The sequence below is a fragment of the Rissa tridactyla genome, chromosome 1, assembly GCF_028500815.1.
Source record: "Rissa tridactyla isolate bRisTri1 chromosome 1, bRisTri1.patW.cur.20221130, whole genome shotgun sequence".
Taxonomy (NCBI): Eukaryota; Metazoa; Chordata; class Aves; order Charadriiformes; family Laridae; genus Rissa; species Rissa tridactyla.
The window spans coordinates 89936011-89958394 of NC_071466.1; the positions used below are offsets into that span (position 1 = coordinate 89936011).

The 22384-nt window shown below is 41.1% G+C and overlaps 1 protein-coding gene across 1 annotated transcript in view; it reads left to right on the top strand.

Annotated features, from left to right (window-relative positions):
* Positions 1 to 833: 833 nt before the first annotated feature.
* The window catches only part of PDK3 (pyruvate dehydrogenase kinase 3), a 63663-nt gene continuing 42112 nt past the window's right edge, over positions 834 to 22384 (top strand). Inside the window, exon 1 of the mRNA XM_054194555.1 lies at positions 834 to 1122. Coding sequence (XP_054050530.1) covers positions 1017 to 1122 — 106 coding nt within the window. The 5' untranslated portion in view covers positions 834 to 1016. The remainder of the gene's footprint in view (positions 1123 to 22384) is intronic.

Genomic DNA, 22384 nt, shown 5'->3' on the forward strand with positions numbered 1-22384 from the left:
AGACCCCACCTGGAGTACTGCGTCCAGCTCTGCAACCTGTGGCATAAGAAAGACATGGACCTGTTGGAATGGGCCCAGAGGATGGCCATGATGATGATGCGAGGGCTCGAGCACCTATGCTATGAGGACAGGCTGAGAGAGTTGGGGTTGTTCAGCCTGGAGAAGAGAAGGCTCCAGGGAGACCATATTGTGGCCCTCCAGTACCTGAAGGGGGCCTACAGGAAAGATGGGGAGGGACTTTTTACAAGGATAGGGCTATGGGTAATGGCTTCAAACTGGAAGAGGGGAGGTTTAGATTGGATATGAGGACGAAATTCTTTACTCTGAGAGTAGTGAGACACTGGAACAGGTTGCCCAGGGAAGTTGTGGATGCCCCATCCCTGGAAGTGTTCAAGACCAGGCTGGATGGCGCTTTGAGCAGCCTGGTCTAGTGGGAGGTGTCCCTGCCCATGGCAGGGGTTGGAACTAGATGATCTTTAAGGTCCCTTCCAACCAGAACCATTCTGCGATCCCATGGGCGTCGCAGGCCGGACGCGGGCTGTGCCGAGCAGACGCGGGGCCCGCTCCGCCGTGCGGGGACAAGGCTCCGTCCGTCCCCTTCAGCCCCGCTTCCCCCTCAGCCGCCCGCCCCCCCCACGCCCCACCTCGCGCCGATACGCCTGCGCGTGGGGGCGCCGCCGACTTTGGGAAAAGAGAACGGACGGACGGCACGCGCCAGTCACGGGCGTCCGCCCCGCCCCTCCCTTCCGCGGGCAGGAGCGCGCGCACGCGCCGGGCCGGGCGGGAGCGCGCGGGCGGGGCGGCTCCCTCCGCTCGCCCCTCCTTCCCTCCCTCCCTCCCGCTGGGCCGGGCCGGGCCGGGCCGCAGAGGCCGAGGGGCGCCGCCGCCGGGCTGGGCGCTCCCCTGTCAGGAGCGCGGGTGGCTGTGCCGCCGCCCCAGCGCCCTAGTGCCGCCGCCGGGGAGCGGAGAGGAGAGGAGGAAGCGGCGAAGAGGAGCTTGTCGGGCCGCGCCGCGCCATGCGGCTGTGCGGGGCGCTGCTGAAGAGCCCCATCCCCAAGCAGATCGAGTACTACTCCCGCTTCTCCCCCTCGCCCCTCTCCATCAAGCAGTTCCTCGACTTCGGTGAGTGGCGGGGCTGTCCGCCGTTTCCCTCCACCCCGGGGTGAGGGCCCCCCACCCCCCGGCTCTCCCGGAGCGGGGGGAGCGGCGGCAGAGGCCAGCGCCTAGGCCTCGTCTCCTCGCCCGACAGCATTTGGGCCTGCGGCCTGGGCAGGGCGGGGGGGCGGCTGGGCGGGGGGCCCGGGCTGGCCTGGCCTGGCGGCGGCTGCCCCCGGCCCGGGAGGCACCGCAAGCCGGTGGGGGCCGGGGTGCGTGTGAGAGGCGGGCGGCTGCGGTGACAGCCAGCCGTGTGTGGCCCTCGGCAGCCGGTGGTGAGCATCGCCCCTGCTCCACCCGGCCACCTCGGCCTGCGGAGGTGAGCAGGCTGGAGGGGCGGGCTCGCCTCTTCTCTTGCCTTGCGTGGTTCCCAGGCAGCAGGGGTCAAAATAAGGGTTTCTGACCTGAGATCTTGTGAGCTTAGCGACTGGAGGAGGGAGTAAGTTACTCATCACGAATGTCAGATTTCTCATCTGCTGTGCAGAGATTGGCTTAATTAAGCCTCAGGTGTGAACTTTGGTGGTACTTGGTGTAGGAGACCTGTTTGAGGAAAATTCAAGCGCTTTAGGAAGTGTTGCTGATGAATAAGTAGCATTTTTTTCAGAAGCACAGGACTGAAGCACAGGAATGACTTGTGTTGCTGTTAGTAAACTGACATTTTGATCTAGATAACAACAAACTTCTCATATCTGTATCGGAGGTTATTTGATTCCTGCTGTCTGACACAAGAGTTGTTTAGATTTTGTTATCCTATGAATGTTGCTGGTAGAGTAAATATAAAGGCCGTGCGTAACACCCTGGAGCTTAATAGAGCATTTCTTCATTCCAGTATTACACTAAAGGTACAAGAAGACAAAAATTAGCCAGTGGTGTTAAGCCAGAAAGCGATTAAAAGTGGAAACAACTGCACATTTATGGCAATGGTATTACTGAAAGAATGCTGCAAGTATAAAGAGCCAGTGCTGGGCTTGCTACCACGTCCCAGTGAGACAGGGTTTTCTGCCATTTTAAAAAAACAACATCACACCTTGTCCTGTGATATGTTAAAAGGCAAACCTGACTAGAACTCATGCTTTCCTTCTCTTGTCTCTGCTCATGTGAGTCTGTCCTCACTTCCTCACCCCTTTGTTTGCCGCTGTGCTTCCCCTACTCTGGCATTTGTGCTCCTTGTGTCATGCCTTTCTGTAAGGGCAAGAGCAATGGCCTAAAACTTAGAATATCTTTATTTTAGCCCTGGCACTAAACAATCATTTCACCATTGTCTATTTGAAAGTTGGGTTTGTAAGTTGTTGCTGGGGAAGTATTAACGTTCATGAAGCTTTTCAGTTGGGACTAGAGAGGTGTTAAAGATTTCAGTCTTTGCTTTAATGACTTGGGTGTTCTGGCAAGACTTTGCTTTTTGGTAAAGATTTCTGCCATTCTGAGTTGTTACTGCTTGCTTTTGGACATCTCTTGCGTGGCAGCCTTTTAGTAATGCTGCTTTTTTTTTTTTTTTAACCTTGTCTGTATTACTTTATGGTTTGAAAAGTGTTGCATGATTCTCCAGGAAAAATTAGTCTCATTTTGTGATTTTAAGCTTGGTTTATATTAGTGGAAATGAACAGGGTAAGAATGGTATGTTACAGCCTGGCCAGCCCTGTTCTTTGGATGTGCTCCAGTCTGTTGTCACTGGATGTGTCTGTGGAATCTTGTGTGTGCCTAGGCTATGTATTTAAGTGTATTTGTGTCTGAAGACTAACAAGAAACTATATAGGCTTTGACATTTAACACATCTGAAGAAAAAAAATGCCTACAGCTTTGGCTTCTAAGGTCACCATGAGGTTCTAAGATTAGTAGTCTTATGTCGCATCAGCCTTGCTAAAACTATCAGCTTGATCTTAATAAGCCTTATGGGCCATTTAACATCTCCACTTACTTTCTCTTTAGGGCCTGTGTTTACTTAGGAAACCTCGGGTAGGAACATGACAGCAGTTTAATCAATTAGGTTAAAAAGAATGTAGTTACTTAAATTGTGTGATCCTAGGCATTGATGGCTTTGGGTAATTTCAAGTTCTGTTGGAGACTTCAGAGGCCTAGAGGAGAAATTGGCAACAAAGCGTAAGATGTTGGTGCAAGAATTTTACCACTGGAGGCATGGAAGGCCTGGACAATATGCACTGTGTTGGGGAGCTATGTTACTTCTACCTAAATTACCTAAAAAAGAATTTGCTGGTGGCATCGGATACAAGTATTCAAGAGAACAAATATACCAAGAATAAGGAGCGTGATATTGAAGGTGGAGTTCTGTTGTGTTTGCCTAGCCTGACTGTTTGATGGGAAGGAGGCACACTCTGTTTTGTAGTCAGCTTATAGAGGCTACCTAATGTCTCACTTAAAAAGGAATGGCATTTTTGTTGAGCTACATAAATGCAGTGCTTGTGTTACAAAAAGATGACTAATTTTTCAACAAATATTAAAGAAGAATAAGCCCAAAGGAAATGTATGAATAACCCTCTCATGGCGGTCTGTGAGTACGTGTGTTTCTTGTATTAAAAAAGGAGGAATTTGCAGTTACTGCAATTAGATTTTTATTTTTTTTTAGAAGGATTTTTTACTTCATTGCTGACAATAATGAAACTACAATATGGTCTTTTGGTCATCCTTTTTTTTCTATTGGTTCTTGGTTTAGACTAAACTGGCTTCTAAACTTGTCTCTGCAAAATCCTGGTGAGTAGGGGGAGCCAAACTATATTTCTTATGGGCTGAAGAGTCTCTTCAAACACAGTTGGTGGCAATGTATACTGACATACAGCTTAGACCTCTTTTTACTACTGATTAACAGTGTGGGTTGTATGGAATACAGTTGTGTGCATTGTGGGGCTGTAGAGTCTCTATTCCTTTTCAATGATAGAAATTAATGATGATAAACATGAAACTTTCACATGTAGCTTAATTCAGTTAATTAAGCTATTATAAAGGACAGTTTTTGTGTTTAAGGTAACTCACTAGTACCAAAAACCTGTGAAACAAACCAGAAAGCAATACTTAAAGCAGTGATTCTCTGTTGGGTTTTATATCTCACTCCTGTTTGTTTCTGCATACCATGTTCTGCCATATGTGATTTACTTTCTGTTGAGCTTGCAGCTATCTTTGTAGCTGCTGCCAACTATGTAAGAGGTTACTGTGTCATGGGCTTGGGACCTCTTATGTCGCAAAATATGAGTCCTCAGATTCTGTGCTGCTTTTTTTTTTCCTGTGTGTGTTCATTTTCTGCTTGCGCACTCTTCTTGAATACCGTTCATTCAGTTTCTTTCTTACAAAGTGCATTTCACAAGATTGTTGTGCAATCTCATGCCTTTGCAAAAGAGTGACCTTCCATAAATGTGTTTTAATATAAACAAGTTTTGACCTTGTTTAATTTTAGCAAGTCATTCTAGGTTTATCCAGGCCTCCATAATTATTCTGGTCTGGAAAAAACAAAACTAAAACCAAACCCACTGGATTCAGCTCTGGAAGTTATTTTAGTAGATTTCCAAGTGTAGGCATTCCTGAATGACCCAGTCTGCTATAATTACTAAAATATCTTTTCTGAAATTAACTTGTAAGTAGAGATGTAGTTTAACATTCATGTACGTGCATCGTTGTACACTTTTGGGGCTAGACTGTTTGAGGAAAAAAATGCCCGTACTGGAGTTCCATATTTTGTGTCAGCTTTGATACAGCATCTCAATTTAGATTTGCTTCAGCTGGGTAAGGTGGGCCTTAGATGATGACAGGTCAATCCAAAATACCCAATAATCTTCATCAGCAACTACATACACGGGTAACCAATCAGTCATGTATGCCTAGGGAAAGTAAATAGCCCATCAGACAGGTCTACTTGAGGAAAGTAGAATTTCTATGTCTCGGAGTGTCTTGGCACTTAAAAAAAAGACACAAAAAGATTTGACCTCATTCTGCGCACGCTACAGCCTGGCTTGATAAAGGGCTAGGTGTGAGCTAAAACCCTTACAGCCATACTAATGCTGAACCGTGCCCGCGGTAACAAGCTTCATGCAACTGCGTGGTTTGGGTCATGTTGGGGTACCTAAGTTGACAGTAAAGATGTTAACGAACGTTTAATGAAATGAATGGTTGTACCGAAAAGGCTGCATATAAAATAATTAAGCACAAATAAAGACAGGGGTGAAGTATAAAGTGTGTAATGCTGTGATCGTGCATGAAGGAGTTATTTGAAGTTGTGGTAGTGCTATATTGTGAATGTATGCCAGTACACTATAGTCATGTAATACTCATTGCTACTACTCAGTTAATGAATGCTTGAGACTTTTGTGAGTCTGAGGTTTATTTCGTCAAAAACATGTAAATAAGCTCCAAAAGCATATGGTACTACTGAAGTTATCTTGGCCAATTGCACTTAGCTATATTCTAGCCTCTTCTAAGTCTCAAGCCAGATGTTTTGGATGAATTTTGTACCTATGAGGTTAAACATAGCTTTTGATTAGCTCTTTGTACGTGTAGGTAAAACTTAACAAAATGGCAGTTACCCCTCCTTATTTGTCATATTTTTAGTGTTCGTGTACCACATAGTTACTAATGAGTTTGAACAAAAAAGTCATGTGTGTACTTAAGATAGAATATAGTGAACCAGTGAATTCTTGTTGTGGAACGTGGCTTAGGAGATCCTGATTTCGTAGGTTATAATCAAAATATCTGTGGCAACTGCTACAGCTACTGGCATTGAAAAATATCACAAAGGTTGTAATTTAGCAATTTTACTGTGCTGTGAACAGCTGAGCATGCAGCAGATAATCACAGTGAGTGCATGCAGTTTGGCAACTGCTGTGCCTTGGGGCATATCTGGAGGAAAAGACATGCAATGGATCCTCCCCATTTTTAAATATAATTTTTGGTCTGAAATCGTTTAGTTTATGTGGTACCTATTAAACTTAGCTGTCTTGAGGATTCTTGTTAGGCCTCTTCCAAAAGCGATATAAAGAGCAAGCCAGGTACTGGCACTGCTGTTGATTGCTGTCAGTTGTACGTGCAGTATTAGATCAGGTTTCTCCAAGAGTGTGTACACCGTGTGTTGTGTTGTTGGCAGCAGTCGTACGTCAGCACAGGAACTGAAAATGTGCCATTGGAAAGGCAGCTAGCAGATACAATTTGAACAACAAGGTGTGGGGGTAGGAAAGTAGAGGTTGACAGCAGTCTTAAGTCTCCAAACATAATTATTAATCTTCTGATGGAAGATGACTATTAGACGATATTTTTTTTTACACGAAAATATATTAGAAGTTTCATGGTTTTTTTAACACAACTTTAATGGAGAGATTGTGCATCAAACACACCAAGTTTAGGGCTCAAAGGTATTATTAAATAATTACCTGCTATTTATTGCATGCAGCTGTGTTTTTTCTACTGCTGTCTGTGCATTGACCTTAAAACTGTACAGCTGATTTACGTGCATCTTCAAAAAAAAATTCCCCTTAACATGAACGCTAACCAGTGAATCGGATCAGAAAGATGAATACTAGTCAGACATTGCTGTGTTTTATTTTCATCTGACTGGTTTCAGCTTCCAACCAGCAATTTTGCTACAGCTTTCCTTGGTAGGTTTGGTATCCCTTGATGCCTTGTATTTTTTCACTATGAGGTATTTTACATTGTGATGGAATATTTTGTCTTGATTTTGTAAAGCTAAATACATTCTTTAAATGAGTTACTTCAAGCCTTATGAAAATACTATGGAATTAACCTTTTTGGCTTCTCCAGGTTTTTCAATATTATTCTTCAAATGTGTCTGTTAGAGCTGTAAACAGAATCCCGACAGGAGTTTTGCCTAACATTGGAATAGAATCATTTTACTGCTATTTCGTTTTTACCTTGAAAGGCTAGCCTTTTATGACAGCGAAAGCTGGCTTGTCTGTCTGCTTTTGTTCTTGAATTATTTTGGGGTTATTGCTTTTCTGTATTCAGTCCTTCATTCTCCACATCTGAGCATGGATAAAGTTTGCGTTTAATAATATAAAAAAGGCTTTTATTTGAATAGGCTGTAGCACAGCAAGTTATCTGGAAACCTTTGTTTGATGCAACTGTTGTTATTTATAACCTGTTACTATTTACAACTCTGCCAGTCTCTGGCAGACAATGACATTCCAATACTGTATATAATATTGAAGCTTTTTATAAGGCCTAATATTGATTGTTGTGAAGGTCTGGAAGAGTCATTGTGGTTAGATAACTTTGTTCAGCAGTCACTATTGAACTGTGATGTGGTAGAGATATTTTTGCATGTGTGTGGGAGTACTATGTAGTATTACATCGTGGGGCGTTTCATTTACAGAATTATCTGTGTCAGTGACTTTCGGAGGCTGTTTCAGGGATTAAGTGTGCTTGCTTGAGAGCCACTTCTCTTTTTCAGAAAAGGTTTGTTTTCAAATTTTGTGCTGCTAGCTACATCTTCATTAGTGCAATTCTGCAAAGTTCTCATGAAAAAAATTTAGCTTTGATTTAAATTTTTAACTATTCTGATTATGCAATAAAGGAACACTTCATTTCTATAAGTAATTGAGTCTTCATATATTCTGAACTCGGTATTTTTGTATAGTTATAGTGCAAATTCTGTAAGTTGCTGTGAGTGATTGAATTGGATCACCAAGGCAATAGATTTTTTTTTTTTTTTCTTTGGGTGTTACAAAGGGTAAGCATGGGAAATTCTGCTTTCCATAGGTGATTTGACTGGCCACTTGTTGCCTGCAAGCATAGGCTAGTAGTCTACAAGTGAGCATTCTCCAGCTGATGGGGTTGATTGTGTTTTGTTTGCCTAAGCGGCAGAAAATTTCTTAGTCTGTGTTCTGTTTGCCTTTGGGCTTTCCAAAGCTGCTGCTGCAGCCCTCTGCCTTCAGATGCTCAGGAAAGGAGATGATGTTAGGCTGCCTATGTACATGTGTGCATTCTCCTGTATTTTTTTGCTGAAGCTGATGTGGCGTTGAAGCACACAGTGGAATGTCTTTCAGTGAAAGAAAGAAGACAAGAACTCCTAATCTGCACGAAGCAGTAAATGTTTTGGTTTTTTGTTTTTGTCGTTTTTGTTTGGTTGGTTTTGGTTTTGTTTTGTTTTGTTTAGCAAGTAACGGAAGTGATAGAGTGATACAACTTAGCAGAAATTGGGAACTTGACAAAACTACTTGCTAGAAGGACAAAAAGATAGGATTTGCAGTTCTTGAAGACCTAAGAATGTTTGGGACACCTTTTTCTTCCAGAGACTGGTGGAAATTGTTGAAGTGCCTGCTTTAGACTAGATTTGGACTAATATGTAGGTCCTTCAAAATCTGAAACTTTATTAAATTTTGATGAAAGTGATCATGAATTGATAGCATTCCTTCCCCTTGGGAATGGAAGAAATGACAGCCAGTGATTTTTTTAAAGTAGTGTAACCGTCACAAGCTAAGGAAATAGGTAGATAGGGTCTCTCCTAAGAAATAAGGACTGTAAGATCACAGAATGGTTCGGGTTGGAAGGCACCTTCAAGATCATCTAGTTCCAACCCCCTTGCCATGGGCAGGGACACCTCCCACTAGACCAGGCTGCTCAAAGCCCCATCCAGCCTGGCCTTGAACGCTTCCAGGGATGGGGCATCCACAACTTCCCTGGGCAACCTGTTCCAGTGCCTCACCACCCTTACAGTAAAGAATTTCTTCCTGATATCTAATCTAAATCTACCCTCTTTCAGTTTAAAACTGTTACCCCGTGTCTTATCACTACACTCCCTGATAAAGAGTCCCTCCCCATCCTTCCTGAAGGCCCTGTTCAGGTACTGGAAGGCTGTCATAAGGTCTCCCTGGAGCCTTCTCTTCTCCAGGCTGAACAACCCCAGCTGTCTCTGCCTGTCCTCACAGGAGAGGTGCTCCAGCCCTCTGATTGTCTTCCTGGCCCTCCTCTGGACCTGTTTCAAGAGGTCCTTGTCTTTCCTGTGCTGAGGGCTCCAGAGCTGGACACAGTACTCCAGGTGGGGTCTCACGAGAGCAGAGTAGAGAGGGAGAATCACCTCTCCACCTGCTGGCCACACTTCTTTGGATGCAGCCCAGGATGTGGTTGTCTTTCTGGGCTGCCAGCGCACATTGCTGGCTCATGTTGAGCTTCTCATCCACCAGCACCCCCAAGTCCTTCTCCTTAGGGCTGCTCTCAAGCCATTCTCCACCCAACCTGTATTTGTGCCTGGGATTGCCATGACCCAGGTGCAGGACCTTGCACTTGGCCTGGTTGAACTTCATGAGGTTTGCACAGGCCCACCTCTCAAGCCTGTCCAGGTCCCTCTGGCTGGCATCCCTTCCCTCCAATGTGTCAACTGTGCCACACAGCTTGGTGTTGTCAGCACCAAGCCAAGATGATCCGTTAATTTCTGAAAGAGAAATTCCAATGCAGGCAGAAGATAAGAGAACAGTAGAGCAGTGCTAGGAATTCCAGAAATACTGGTCATTAAAAAAAAATTGTATGGAAACTGGAAGCAAGGACGTGTATCTCGGGTTGCACTACAAATAACAGCTAAGGTGAAAAGTCAGGGGATATAAAAGCAGAGAAAAAGATGCTGAGATAATATATAGTAATTGGGGAGAACACTGAAGTATAGCATTGATGTGATTAAAACAAGTACATAATGATAAAGACTACTGAATTTATCTTAGCTTTGATCTTCAGAAAAAGACAAATTGTACTTAAAGGAAATCACAACTTCCTCCGGGTCCCTGATACAAATTTTGGATAAGTTGAAGTATGTTGAGATCCTCTTGCCTTAGTGGGTGCCAGTAGAAGTAAACCAATGCTGTGTTTTGTGGGTAGCTGACCGCTTTCTTCTGCAAATAGGAGCGCCTGGGGCAGCACAGCTGTTGCTTACAGGCTTCGTGGAAATAACTGAGGGTGATGGCCCGAGGGTTGTGGAAGTGGGAAAGTACACTACTTGTCTTTAAAGAAAAGGAAGGAGAGGACATTAGAATAAGTCCGGTTGACTAAAGTAGCTGAAAAAAAGATAGAGCTAATAATGAAGTAGTACGTAGATAAGCACCAAGAGATAATAAGGTGGTAAAGAGACAATAAATTGTGTTGAGGCAGTCTGATTTCCAGGTTAATTTGATGTTTACTAAGGTACAGTAGATGCTGTACCTGACTTTTTATAAAGTTTTGGCAGAGTCCCATGTGAAATTCTTAATTAAAAAAAAACCCAACAAAACCACAACACAAAAAAACCTATGGAATAACTTTAAGATTAGATTACTGTATAGTAGATGTGCAGTGTTCTGGTGGGCTGACCCCATCCAACAGCTGAGCGCGGATGGAGGTGCATGTTCCCCTCCTCACACCCCCCATTGGTGCAGGGGAGAGAATAGGAAGAGCAAAAGTGAGAAAGCTTGTGGGCTGAGATAAAGACAGTTTAATAAGGAAGGAAAGAGGAAGAGAAACAAGTGATGCAAAGTCAGTCACTTGTCACCTCCCACAAGCAGGCTGACGCCCAGCCAGTCTCGATGTAATGGCTGTCTTGGGAAATAGAGCCACCTTGTTTTTTACTGCTGGGCATGACATCATGTCATATGGAACATCTCTTTGTGAGTTTATGTCAGCTGTCCCGTCTCTGTCCCCTTCCAGCCTCTTACCCACCCCCAAATCTACTTGCTGGGGTGGGGGCCAAGTGCAGGAGAAAGGGAGAAGGCCTTCACGCTGTGCAAGCACTGTTCAGCAATAGCCAAAGCACAGGTGCATCATCAACACTTTTAGTCACAAATCTGAAGCCCAGCACCTTATGGGTTGCTGTGAGGAAAGCTGACTCCATCCCAGCCAGGCTTGGTACATGTTTATGAAGAACACTCCATATATACTGTACGTTTCACTAGCAGTCATTTATCTTCACAGTACTGTTCTGTGGAAAGTGAGTAGTATTTCTCTAGTTCACCATGGCCGGAAACGATATAATCCATAAAGGAATTAGGCATATATTTAGGAATTGTTTTATCTAATTCCATAGTTACTATCTTAAAGCAGTTTTTCTTGATGCCAGTTATCCTTAATATATTAGTGTTTTTTAATGGCCACCTTTTTCCCCAAATTACTGAAGTATTTTACAGGCTGCCACTTATCCTTTTTAAAATATGCTTATGATTTTTTGTGTGTTCCTGGAGTCAGTTAAATGTAATTTTTTTTCTTGGAATAGTAGGCTGAAAGGACAGATTAGAGCACTGAACTGTGTATCTGAGATACACTTTTTTTTTTCTCCTTCTGATGCTTCGTGTGTTGTAAGAGACTATTATATTGACCCTTTTTTCATCTGAACCTTTCTATGTAAATGCGACATTGTCTCTTACATGTTTCTTTGCCCCCGTTTGTTTAAATTATTTTATTTGCCCAGGAAGAAGCTACTCTTAATCTCTGTGTATGTGTGTACATATATATATATATATATATATATAAACTCACACATTAGTTTGTAGTCAATGTAAAATAACTAACACAGTATTATAAATACTTTCACTGACTTAATTCCTTAAAATAATACACTTGTGCAAATTTTAGTAGATATTTTTCACAATTAGGTTTAAGATCATAAATAAAGAAGCAAAGTTAAAAAGTTAAATTACTTTTTCTGAAATAAAGCATTTTACCTGCTACTTCTTTGTTTTAGTCCTTGTTTATGCTTTTCTTAGAGATTTAATAGACTGGATAAGTACGTTCAAACTCTGGTAACTAGCAGTGGCATAGAGGAATCCTCTAATATTCTCTTTTGCAATGTGGTTTGTTAATTATCAAAAGCATTTTGTAACGAGATGGTAAACAGTCTAATACATTTAACCTCACTGAGACTGAAGGGAAACTGGACCATATGATATTGGCAGTATTTTTATGTAATTGGTATTAACTTGTGTGAGTCTTTGCTCATAAATGTTAATTTTATTTATATTGGAGATTTGGAGTACCTTTCCCTTAGGCTTGTTGACAGGGGCTAAAGGATAAAGCAGAGGTTTGTATTTTTCTGGAACAGTTATTAGGAATTGTGGATGTTTTCCATAAAGGTTGGGGAGGAAGTTGTCGAAGCTGTGAGAGCTTAGGGAGAGTGTTAAAAATTTTGAGTATCTACTTATAACCTTCAATGTGAAATAGGTATTCACCTTGTATGGGAGGAAAAGGTTATTATAAGCTCAAAGGAGCAAAACTGAATCTTTTCTGGTTAGTTTATTGTAACAGAATCTGATCAGAGAGCAACAAACAGGGAATAAAGTTTCTTTGGCATGGTCTTTTAAGTCTCATCTACATTTAAAAAAAAAGTTTTAAATTTGTTTTAAAATTTTGAGTCTCACCAGAACAAAACACTAAATGTGTTTTGTCCAGAACCTCCTGTATGAAAGCCACAGAGCCCCTTTGCAGTGTAGGCCGGCGTCGATGTCCAGTACAGTGTGCACACCTGTCTTCTGCTCTCAGACTATTCCCTGCTTACGTCTTATGAGTGTTAGTGGTGGAGGAGCTGATGTAGACTGAAGAGCCTCTTTTTTTTTTTTTTTTTTTTTTTTTTTTTTTTTAGGGACTTCTTGCGCTTGGTTAGGGAGGGAGTCTTTGGGTTGTATGGATAGGTTGATCAGGAACCCGATCTGGGCCATGGCTTCTCCAAAGAACATTTTGGCTCTTTCCCTGTCATGTACTGTGGGGAGTACCTGTGATAAGGGTAAGACAAAGCCTAGCTGCTAAAACAGTTCATCTGACTTCCAGCCTACTCCTAAATATCCCTAAGGAAAGACAACTTTAGATCTATGTGTCTAAAAGAACAATACAGCCTGTGGGTAATTGCTTTAGTGCTTCTGTAGTAAACTGTATAGACCCTTTTGATTGCTGTGCTTTCTCTTGGCAAATACTTTAAAATACTCAAAAAGTTACTTTATTAGAACTGAGTGGTACATAGTTAAATTATTTTTAGGTCAGGGAAGCTTATTTTAAAAAATCATGCTTTTATTTTAATTTGTGTTGTTCTATATAATAGCACATGTGTTGCGGGCGGAGTGAATAACTTCACTTGTAAGACAGTAGTGAAATGTTTATTAACATAGAACAGTGATTTAACAAAGTTAGTAGTGAATGCGACAGTGTTTTATGAGATTTGATGCCAGGGTACACTTGATTATTTACTGCGTAGAGGCCAGGGTCAGACAAGGTCTCAGGGAGACCCTCCCGTTGAGTCACGAGGTTCAGAAAGGACGCCCTTGCTTTCTAAACTCCTTCTCAGAGAGGAGTCTAGGTGCGGCTGGATCCAGTCCTAGTCCTAGACTTGGTCAATGGTTTATGTTTAAAGGATTATCTATGCGCAATCAATCCTTATATCACTTAGCTAAGATTTCAAAGTTTAGCATGCTATTAGTCACTTACCAAGAATCTGTTGCGGCAAGGAATCTCTCAGCCTCGAGGAGAAGAACCTTAAGCGAGCATCCCCACTCAAGGGGACGTCCTGTCGTGCAGCTCGCTGCCGTGCAGGAGAGCTCAAAGGGCTCTTGGGCTGTCCACTATTTACGGAGTAAGATAATTGACCTATAGTCATATTCTCATGGGAACAAGATACCTAGGTTCCCACTCCAGACAGTGTTTTGGTTATGTTGCCAGCCATCTCCCACAGTTCAAGTGCAACTCATAACAACTCCTGCTGATGGCCATGGCTTGAGCAGGAGCGGGGGGGGAAAAAGAGGAGAGCACACCGTCACAACATGGTACTGGTTTACAGCTTTTAGAAGCGGTGCCTATTAATCCATTCCTCTTGAGAGAGGGACGTACATCTTCCCTTTAGTTTTTTTGGTGAAAGGAAGCCTGTGGATTTAAGAGTTAAAATTAATGATTGCAGTTTCACTAAGAACTTGTTAGATCTACAGTGTATTGTGCATCTGTTAATTCCTTCTGTTTATCTGTTCCAGTGCAGTAGTAAGTTAAGCTGCTTTCCAGCACAATCAGTTTAATCCAGAGGACCATTTACTTGAAATAGGCTTACTGGAGTTCACAAGTTATATATCATAACTTACATTATTGTTATTACCACATTACTTATTATTTCGTTAGTGTGTAGCTAATCTAATAATAAATGTAGTGATTTCATCCATGTTGAGCTGTCCAGTTGTGCTAATGACAGCTGTCTGACATTTTGTCCTTAACCTGCGTTTACATGAAAATGTGAACTGACTTTCTCTTGGCACCAGTGATATTAATCTGTAATTAATACACGTAAGATATAAACAAGCTGACTCTTTCAGAGATTTTGGAAATAAGTGGAGATAAGTGTATTTTTTTCTGTGTACAAATTGAAGAGTAGTTATACTCTACTTAATTTTGAACTTTTTAAGTGGAAGTCTAGACCTTTGGCTTCGCAATGGGATTTGGACTGGTTGTTTAGGCAGCAGAATATAGGCTAATGCATTCTCATTAGTGAATGGTGTCCTGAAGCTTTCCTTTGGAATAAAAAGTAAATGCTGCAGTTGGCCTGGCAGTCAAAGAGTGCTTGAATCTGTTGTTAGCTGAATTGCATAAATCAGAAATGGTTTGTTAAGCTCGACGGTTTCTGTACTTCAGCTCCGGTAATTTATCCGAATGATGTGTCATGTGACTGTTGGAAAGTTTAACTGGAAAGCTAACTAGCATGTGAGCTGGCTGGTTTGGCTGCATTGAACACACTCAGCACTGAAATGCCACAGAGTGGAAATCAATGGTTGTACCATGTTAACAACTAAATTCTCATGTATGAACAGAAAAAAATTTAGATTGAGAAGACTCAGTGTACCCATGTCAGAGCAGGCTTTCCCTTAAACTGCAAAGGTGTGACTAATAATGGGAATTGGACTGAAGAACAGAAACAAGCTCTGTGGGAAAGCTTACTTGCAGACTTTAATTCCTCTGTCTTTAACTGGTTTTCTGTCAGTAGTTAACAAAACTTAATTGTTCAGACTTTATAAAACTGAAACTTTTATTATAGTTCGATAAGTTCCAAAAATATTTTTATATTCTTAATTCTTCAAGTTTCATTTTTTAAAACTTCAGAGGTTCTCCCATTTCCTCACTAATATAGAATCAGTCTCTTAATATGCAGATCATACGTGTCAGTGAAAGTATGTCCTTAAAACAGGGCACTTGAATGAAAAAAATGTGGGGTTTGGTGGAAGTAGCCTTAGAGGGCAGTGATGAAACTTAGGCTGAAGCTTAGGTCTAGGATGTCTAAAAAGAGGCTGAATACCTAAGGTTAGTGTGGGCCATATCCTTAAATTCGGCCATCTGCTGGCTGCCTGTGTTGGAACAGCTGTGTAGGTTGTGGTTGCTATCCTGTAGCACAACATGGTAGGCTGGAAAAGGTAATCCACTTTCAACGTACAGCTTCATTAGAGGCAGCCTGTGGTAGAGGGTAAGGATCAGCAAGAGTCAGCATCTCCAGTTACGTTGTGTGTGTTCTTTTTCCCTTTGCTTCATCATCTTCATTGGGTTTTACAAAACCCTGTCTTTTACCAGACAAACAAACCCTGTATGCTTTTTGTGGGATTGGCATTTGTAGTGGTTGGTGAGATAAATACCTGGAGAGTATGCTGAAAATGTCATTATTTCTATTGGGGAATAGGAATGTTTTTGGAGTTGGGGTTGTTTTGGTTTTATGGATTTTTTTGGTTTGTGTGTTGTTTGTGGGTTGTTGTAGCCACATTCATTGAGGCTGTGCAAGCATAGCTTGTTTGCCTTTTAATATATAGCCCATACTCCTGAAATGGTGCATAATCAGTGGAATTCATTGGTCCTTTCTTTAGTCCTGCTTTCCTAGCTTCAGCAGCAGATTATTAGTTTTAGCCTTTGCTTAGTCTGCTCTGATGCCTTGATCTTTTTGCATATTCTTTTGAAGATTTCTCCATCCCTTTGCTTCACTTTTTAGTGTGGGGTGGGTTTTTTTTTGTTTGGTTTTTTGGGTTTTTTTGCCTGTGTAGGAGCCAAAAAGTACTCTGGAAGCTCAAGAGAAGACGGTAGGTATGGTCGATCACTCCTGCCTTCCTGTCTTTCTTCCTTTATTTTGCCCTAGATAAAAGCAATAGTAGTAGTTTCACGGGTATAGGAGGTGAAAGGCTTTTGATCTTGTTTTTATGGATTCTGAATGGAGTCCCTCCTCTCAGACATACAACAGGTGGGACTTGGCTGCTTTTGAGTCTTAAAGTAGTGTGGTATCGAATGTCTTGTCTGGGTGTTAGATGCATGGTCCACGGAGAGAACTAGACCTCTGTGTGCAGTGAAAAGACTAAAAAGAGCACTTAGTTTCTTCTTGTCTCATCTGAGATAAGCGTTAATACTCAGAAACTACAGATGCTTTTATGATGTGACCCTGGCAGTCCAGTACCTGCTAGGGATGTGATAGCCATATTAGGTTTTTGAAGCAGGTGACTTTGATCATCATCTATGAAGGACTACTACTGTAGTCTGTTCTCAAATGAATATTTCATGAATGCGGGAATCTGGCAGCTGAACTGAGGGCCTTTGATAATGTTCTAGAAGAACCAGAGTTCATGGTCTCATGTTGAGTTTCTCCCTCTTCTGCAGCAAAATCAAGGTTTGTGTACAGCCTTCTGTATGGAACTAATCCTTTTGTAATCTGAATCTTGGGCAGCATAGTATAGCTCTAGCAATTTGTAAAATTTTTGCCAGAATTGAATCAGGGTCTGCTGCATGTGTGTGAATAGTCTCTACATTGTTTGTGCCTCATGTTGCAGAACGCAGAACAAAAGTTTTTTCTAGGTCCGGCTTTGCAACAGTTATCTAATTCTGTCAGTGTGATGGAAGGAACTGAAAAAATAGCTGTTCAGAGATGACACTGTGATGAATGTTCGTTCCTTCCAATTGAAAAATACCTCTTCCCCTATGTGCTACAGGCATATGATCCCTAGAGCCTGAGTGGGCCTTGTTATCAATGTTACATTTCTTTTACGTTTCTTAGCGCTATGGGGTAAAAGGTGAAAGAGAAAAACAGAGAAGAGATGAGCATATGTTCAGAGAAGAGTTGAATCCCAGAGAGAGGAAAATATATTAGTAGAGAAAACTGTCTGGAAGTAGAACTCTGCTCCTGGATTGAAGGTCCACCAGTGACAATACTGATGTATAACCCCAAAGCATTCCACTTTAATCTTTTCCCATCTGATGGTATTGCATTTAGAAGACTTAATGCATTCAGCTTTTCTGACCTGTGTTACCTCGAAGGGTCTGGATCATGTTTTATTTATGCATTTTCTTATCTTTTTTTTTCCCCTCTGATACTTGTGTAGTGGAATAAATGGTATGGTTTATTCTTGGTGTAAATGTCTAGCACCTTTTTACATCTAAGAAAATTGATTTTAATATTAAGTGCTACCTTCTGGGTGAACTTTTTATGAAATCTTAATGCCTTAGTGTTTTATTTAAATAAGTTTACTTATATTCTCTACTTAAACTTGAGCAAGGACAGTCAAATCAGTTCTTCAGGCATGTCATACTTCACTGCATAAGCAAATCCACCATCATTTAGAGACACACTCTCTCTCATGGATGGTGACCATTCCAAATGCAGCAATTTTTGTGGAAGTACCATTCCCACTGTATTGTTAGAAACCCTGGCTTGTTTCTGTCATGTAAAGCTGTTTATATGGAAGGTTGTCCATAGAATATTCTTCGCTGACCTTAGTTTGATGTAAAGCCCAGGAGTCGCTCCTTAGATCCTTTTTGACTAGTGGTGTCATCTCATTTTCACTGTGTCTATTGTCAGTCTGTTACATTGACTTGTACTTAAACAAAAGAATCTCAAGGTTGGCATCACAGTCTGTCTTCACCACTGGGTTTGAAGTGCAGATTTGAAGGTGGCAGAGGGGAGGCCCTGAATGTGCTTTTCTATGTAACTTTTGTATAGCAAAAGTTACTGTTACTGGCTAGCCCAGACAGGTAAGATTGTTCAGAATATTGAAGAAGGTAGAGCATTTGTTGAACCTCTTTTTTTTTTTTTTTTTTTAAAAAACCTTTTTAAAGACCTGCTGTGGTGACACTTGACATTTCTTTTAGGTTTTGCGCTAGGTATGCATGTAGTAGTAATCATTTGAAATAATTTCAAGATTATTCCTTCACAGCTATCTTGCTTCTTATCACTGTTTTCTGTCAAAGTCACTTCTATTGTGTAACTTAATTTACACCATCTGTGCTGTGCTTTTACTAACTCTGACTTGCTTCAGAGTTCTCTCTTTTTGCTTGTTTCTCTCCCTGTGCGAAACTGCACTGCTTTCTTCTAGAAGCTGTGGTGACTACCTTCTTCCTTTTGGCTCACGAGAGAATTAAGGCCACAAAGAATGTTAGGCAGTGTTCAGTCTAGTCTCCAGTTCACAGGCTGAATCAGCTAGCTTAATGTAATTTTGGGTAGATGTCTTAACTTCACTAGTAAAAGAGATGGCAAAAAAGCAGCATGTTGCTGTCTTACAGTGTTTACTGTCTGTGAAATTATGACTTGAATTTTCTGCAGTTTGAGCCTAATACTTGTTTGATCCGTGATGGACTGGGTTACTGCTGTCTCGGCTGTAGTGAACTGTAAGGCTTTAAAGAGTGTTGCTGTATTCTTTATTTATTTCTCCTCAGGTAAATCTACTCAGATTCGTTCATTCTTTTGTCACAGATTGTTTTACTGTTCTGGTCACCTGAATTTCTCCTTGGTCTGTATAGCCTTTCTGAAGATGCTCAGACATTGATGTAATACTCCAGTTGAGTCTTACCAGTGTTGAGTAGAGCGGGTTATTTTCCATGTGCTTTTCCTTCATTCTCTTTGGCCAAATTCTGTGTTAAGCTGTAAGCATCATAGGTGTGATCTGGGAGTTTCTTAAACAGCTTGAAAATATAACTTTCATTAAGAAAAGTGAAAATCTAAAGCTAATCTAGCCTCTTGACCCTGAATTAAAATCTAGGCCCTTAGAAACCAGAATTACTTTACAAGGTTATTTTATACCATAAAGAGCAGTGCGCGGCTGCTTTGTCCTCTTCAGCAGAGTAGACCTATAGCAAAGAGGTAGTATGCTGTGTGGTTTGTTCTTTATGTTGCTTTAATGTGATACTCCTCATTGAAGGAAATCTTTTTTAGCACCTGATTTAAGAGTTTGGTCTGCACAATTTTTCCATTTAAAGCAACAGAACTGAATTATTGTTCAATTGAAATCAAGTATTGCTGTATTAAAACACTGGGAAATAAATGCTGATGGTGTGTGTGAAATTGAACCCCATATATCATCTGATGTCTTACTTTCCTTTCTTCTTGGCTCTGTGGATAAGTGTTTCACTTTGAGTAGAGACTTCTAATGTTTGCAGATTCAGTTTTTTAAAAGCACGCTTTTAAAGAATTTCAGTTTTGTGTGTGTAATCTGCATTATCCATGAGGTAGAGATCTGTTTGCTCGGTATGTTTCTGGGTATATGAATGTGTATGTATAAAATAAACCTGATTCTGTCCAGTAGAATTTCCCTTTAAGGCTGTTCTGCCTGCATTAAACATTGATTATCAAGTTGGGCAGAAACTTACAATGAAGTATAAGTAATTCTAGAGATTACTCACATACTTAATGAAAGGGCAGAGTTTGCAATGTCTGTAATATAGCTGTTCTTCATTCTTCACAAGGGTATTAACAAAGCATAATATTGCTTAATTAGTCTGTTGAACTCTGACAGAGTTTTATCATCACAAAAGTCAGCACAGAACTTGTGAAAACCGAAGAAATTGCATTTCTGATGCACTTAGGTATCTAACAGGTTATGTATCTCCAAAGTTAAAATCTTTAACAGCTCAACAGTTTGACATGAGAACAATTATTTCTGATGGATTTGTATACCTCATTTGTTGCGCTCTTTTTTTGTTACTAGTACTTGAAATCTAAATTTAAGTATTTGACAACTAAGCGGAGGTACATCATATATCATTACTGAGCCTGTAAAAAGGGCTCTGCTACCTCAGTGGATCAGTCTTCATTTAAAGAACATTTATATATATTTGTATTGAAACACTCTTTAGGATGAAATGTTAACTTAGCCTTTATTCAAATAAACTCAGCATGAATAGAAAAGTTACACAGAAACCCTTAGTTATTAAAGGTGTAATATTTTTAACAGAAGCACATCCAGCATTCAGAGAAAATTGAATCTAAAACTTTGAAAAAGTATTTGGTGCTGTTTTTAATGTCAAGGTACTCATTTTACTTGGAAAAACATAGATAGAAAGAAGGCAAGACAAAAAAGAACCCTAATTAATCGCTAACAGTTAAACAAGAGTAGTGGACTATAAAAGAGAAGGCAAAAGCCTTACCGTAGGTTTAATATCAAGGTAAGAATGTTGTATGGATAATCTCATTAGAAACTTTTCTCTCTCTAGCAGTGTAGATTCTGTTTTGTCACTAGTTGAACAGTGAGGTCTTGCTTCCCCACCTTGGAACTCAGAGTCTGTTGCTGGCCATTGACAGCAGGATGGCTGTCTGAGGGGGACCCTGCATTTTTTGTTTCTCTTAAGTCTCGAATGCTTTTCCTATTTATATCCTGTCTCTGGGAGAAAATATGCAGCATTTAACCAGTAATTGCACTGATGCCTGTAGAACTACTAAAGACAGTAAATTTACAAATAAAATATGTAGGTGAAGCTTTTTCTTTATGCCAGTGATCTTTACATTGCATCATCTGACCAGCCTCTTCCACAGTATTCCTATAGTTCGGTGATTCAGTGATTTATAGGCAAAAAAATCATGACTTCTCAGAGTTAAAAATGAATGTTAATTTCATATAATTTAACAAGATAGCATAAGGCTGTATTTGCAATGTATTGCTCAGGTTATAAAAGCAGTGGGCCTTCTGTTAGTAATTTATAACAAAAGCTGTACTGCTAGTATATTATAATGACGTGTTAGTGTTATACTTCCATGTCATTACATTCTGCCTTGAAGTCTGCTGCTACCATAGGTCTTCGGTTCACCATAGTTAAACAGCTCTCTGACACAGCACCCCTTGTTTCTGGAAATAACATTAAACACAGTCCCTGTTGCCTAGTGCAGTGTAGTTCGGACTAGGGCATAGGATTACTGTGTTATTTCTTCCATTTGAATTTGAATAAAGGTAAGCAGGTCATACTTGTATTATTGAGTAACTTCTTGGGGGGGCTGTGGTATAAATCAAAGAGAGATTATGCAGAAATTTCACTTTCACTTTAACACTGAGAGAATGACTTCCCATTCCCTTGAACTGAAACTGATGGATTTAAACTGGCTTTAGACTATGGTGTTTAGGACAAAAGCCTGGTTCTGGCCATGTGTATTGACCCAGCTGGAATGATAATGAAATCACGAAAGAATGCTGTATATTTTGAAAAAAGATGTAATAAATAAAGCCAACCAATGAAAAAAGTTATATCTGACTGGAGGTTTATGTGTATGATAGGCTTGTGTATGATAAATTTATATTAAGAAAATACCTAACTTAACTCAGATTTTATTTTTTGTACTTAGTAGGATGTCCCTCATTTTGATGAATGTGGTTGTACGGGTGTTGCTGTGAGGAACCGCAGCCAAGGAGTGTCTGTTAGAGGACGATACACTTCTTGCTTTAAAAGCTGAAGGATATCTAATTATTGCTGATCCTAGCGAGCAGTCATTTTATCTTCCCGTGCACGTGCTGTTTGGCAAGCAGATAACTGACCTTATTCTAGAAGCTGAAGCAACTCTGTGGAGCGCATACTCTGACTGCATGCCCCAAACCAAAAAGAAGTACTGAAGTTATGGTGAAGCAAGCCTTCAAGCTAGGCAAGCTTGAAACATAACTTCCTTTCCTTTTCCTGTACTGAGCATGCAAAGGGACCCCAAAGGGCCCTGTACCTAAAACATGGCTGTACATTAGAGCAAGGCAACTGCTTAAAAAGAGACATTTTCAGAACTGCTGGGGTGAGACAGATTGAATAGAGATGTGTCCTCGCTCGTGGGAGGAGAGGAAGCGTGTCTCTTCTGCCAGTCCCGCTTTCCAGTCTAGCAGCTTTTATTGTCTGCCTTGCACAAACCTGAGGACTGTGTCTGCGAAGGGCCCCCATGCCCTTTCACAGCCTGTGGGTTCTTGTTCACCATTTCCTCATTCTCTCTCTGGGCTGTGTTTCATTCCTTTTGCTTTTTATTGCCTAGAAAATAGCTGAACTTGCTCTCAGTTACTCTTGGGAAGAAGCAGTCGTCATCCTTGTTCCTGAGGGT